The sequence below is a fragment of the Pteropus vampyrus genome, unplaced genomic scaffold (assembly GCF_000151845.1).
Source record: "Pteropus vampyrus isolate Shadow unplaced genomic scaffold, Pvam_2.0 Scaffold221, whole genome shotgun sequence".
Lineage (NCBI taxonomy): Eukaryota > Metazoa > Chordata > Mammalia > Chiroptera > Pteropodidae > Pteropus > Pteropus vampyrus.
This window is the reverse complement of record NW_011889002.1, coordinates 1,953,170-1,956,105: the sequence shown is the minus strand read 5'-3', so window position 1 is coordinate 1,956,105 and position 2,936 is coordinate 1,953,170. Positions and strand designations below refer to the sequence as shown.

Here is a 2,936-nt window from a genome sequence, read left to right as displayed (position 1 = left end):
TTTACAAGAAAAAAAAAGAAATTGTCTTGCCTTAGAACCAAAGGCCTAGGAAGGAGGAAGGGAGTGATGGAAAGAGAAAGGGAGAGAAGGAGGTGGGGAGGAGAGAGAGAGAGAGAGAGGGAGAGGGAGAATGAGCATGAGAATGAATAAACAAACATAAAACCTTTTTAAGGAAAAATTAGGATAAAATCATATAAATTATAAATGGCTGTTAATGGCACAAGTATAGCTGTTTTCTTGGTGTCCTTGAATTCTAAAAAAAATAAATCCTTGACTAAAATATAGGCCGTCTCGCCCATAGTCTAATCTGTTCATTCGTCTAATAAAATCCACCATTCTAATAATGATTAACAACTATTACCTTAAATAACTGCAATAAAACTGCAATCATGGAATTTTAGGCATCAGCCGGAATGCAGGAAGTGGGATTTGGAGTCAGGAAAGCCATGCCAACAACTCTGAAATTATACACATAGGTGCTCGCTAATTTACCTAACTCTGAATAGGGAATTTTTATTTTAGATTCTTTACTAGGTGAATTTTAGTTCACTAGGAGAGTATGTGAGGTATTAATTTATGGACTTAATTTCTTTGTATACTCTTCATTGGATTGTTGTCAGAAGTAGCAGCCGCATCAGAGGGGCCAGCCTGTAGGTCTGACTATATTGGAAGCTCCAATACCTGCCAGAAACTTTGGTGTAGTGGACTCAGAAGATCTGAATTCATGTGTCAGCTTTGTCACTTTATCTAATTTTAGAGGAGTTACTTAGGAGTTACTCTGAACCTTAGTCAACTTATCTTTGAAATGGAGACATGATATTTGTCCAGCTGAACTCATGAGTTAGATGTGAGGATTAATCAGTTCTGTTTAGCTAACGTGCAGTGAGCACTTAGGAGGTGCTATGAAGTGTACTAAACCCAGGGGATACAGAGATAGAGAGACAGGGTTTCAGTACTTCAAATGCTCACAGACAAGTATAAGTAGGAGTTAGTAAGTGTGGAAGGCTTTGTACATTTTAAAGGGAATATTAGTCACCATTAACAGGAACAAAAACAACAGTTTAGTGTTTGAACCACCAAGTAAATGGTTTCTGCCTTTTAGGGAGAACATCTACACTGAGCAAGTTCCCCTTTATGAATTTTATACACCGCTTATCGACTGTTTCTCTTCTCACACTTTTATATCTCTTGGTTCAAAAATCACTACTGTCACTTGCCTCCTAGCCACCTCTGATTGTAAACTTTCAGAGCAGAAATAAGGTCTTTTCTTTGACACTTTTGGGGTATATTCCATAGACATCAGTCAAGTGATAGGATGAGTTAATCTTGCTAATTTGTTATGCCCTGGCCTGATGTTTGCTTAGTCCCGGAAATTACTGCTAAAATTATTATCAGGATAGTGGAGTAAGGACAAGGGTTATAAAACATTCTAAATGTTTTTAATGGTTCATCTCTTTTTAATGTTCAGCTCATTATCATCCCATCCCTCCCTGTTCTGTATATATATTTTAATAGTTCTATACCATTACCCATTTCTGATAAGCAACAGAAAATAGTAGGTTTTACATAAGTATTTATGTAAATCAAAGCCAAATACCTTATATTCTAGAATTTTAAGTTTCTTCAGTAATAATGAGAAGGGAGAAAACTTTCGTAGAATTTTCTACAAAGAATAAAAAACATTTTCTTATGTTGATGTAGAAAGAACACTAGATAAGGAATGAGAAGGTCTGAATTTCAATCATTGTTCTACCACTTAAGCAAATCATTTACTTATGTATTTACTGAGTACTTTTTATACTCCAGGCATGGGTCAAAGAAATGTAGATGCGGAGATGAGCAAAAAAAAAGGAGACATTTTATGGAGCTTTTTGGTTTTTGAGCATGGGGAATATAGACATTAACCAATTACAGTTACATAAATGATTGATTACCATGTTATCATAAATTAATAAATGGCTTAAGAACCTTTCTGAGTCCTAGTTTACATATATGTAAAATGATAATAAATATGCACTTCATAAAATTAAGACGATCAAATAAGATAAATATGTATGTATAAGCCAGTATAAGATATTATTAAAATTTTAGTATTATTTCCTCACATTTCTTTACATTTAATTCTACATTTTACTCGTGGAAACATATGACAAGATAATTCCTTACGCTAAATATTTTGTTATTCAAATGATAGCTAAATCCTGATTCTTTTTAGATTTAATTTCTAAAAAGGTCAGGAGTAAATTATATTAAGAAATATAACCATTGATATTAATTCGTAGCAAGAATTAAATAATTTGATAATTAGTATTTGAGGACAGGATTGAGTCAAACTCAATCCTGGGAAGTTTCTACTCAAACCCAATTAGAAATGTGGATGGGAAATTCAGTTTTGTCCAAATTCTTGTGTTGATTCCCCACCTTCCTTTCTTGATTCTTTGGCAGCTTATTCTCTCCAGTTGGGAAGGAGGCTACAACTTACAGTGTCAGGATCTTGCCAGCGCAGGGAAAGCTGACATCCGGGTGAGTCATGAAAGCAAATTAACCATCTGTACACATTTCTCATTGAAAAGGAGAAATCGCTTTCTCCTTCTAGATATGAGAATAGGGGCTGGGATTAGATAAGGAAGGACTCCTATTCTAATAGAAATGTTTGGTGACAAAAATGTTTTCCAAATGTCCAACTATGGGAAACTGAATAAACCATGGTACATCCATTGAATGGATCCCTTTCAAAATGGAATGAGAAAGGTCTCTGTGCTATTATAGAGTTATCTCCAGGATAATACTCACCTGGCACTGTACATAGTTATAACAGTATTATTGACTATATTCCCTATGCTGTACTTCACATCCTCATGACTATTTTATAACTACCAGTTTGTACTTCATCATCCCTTCAACTTTTCTGCCCAGCCCCACAACCTACCCCCCAT

At 34.9% G+C, this 2,936-nt stretch overlaps 1 protein-coding gene across 1 annotated transcript in view; it reads left to right on the top strand.

Moving 5' to 3' along the window:
- Nucleotides 1-2,936, top strand: part of ELOVL2 (ELOVL fatty acid elongase 2) — an 80,268-nt gene that overhangs the window by 66,450 nt on the left and 10,882 nt on the right. Inside the window, exon 4 of the mRNA XM_011373238.2 lies at nt 2,446-2,523. Within this exon, the coding sequence (XP_011371540.2) occupies nt 2,446-2,523 (78 nt within the window). The remainder of the gene's footprint in view (nt 1-2,445; nt 2,524-2,936) is intronic.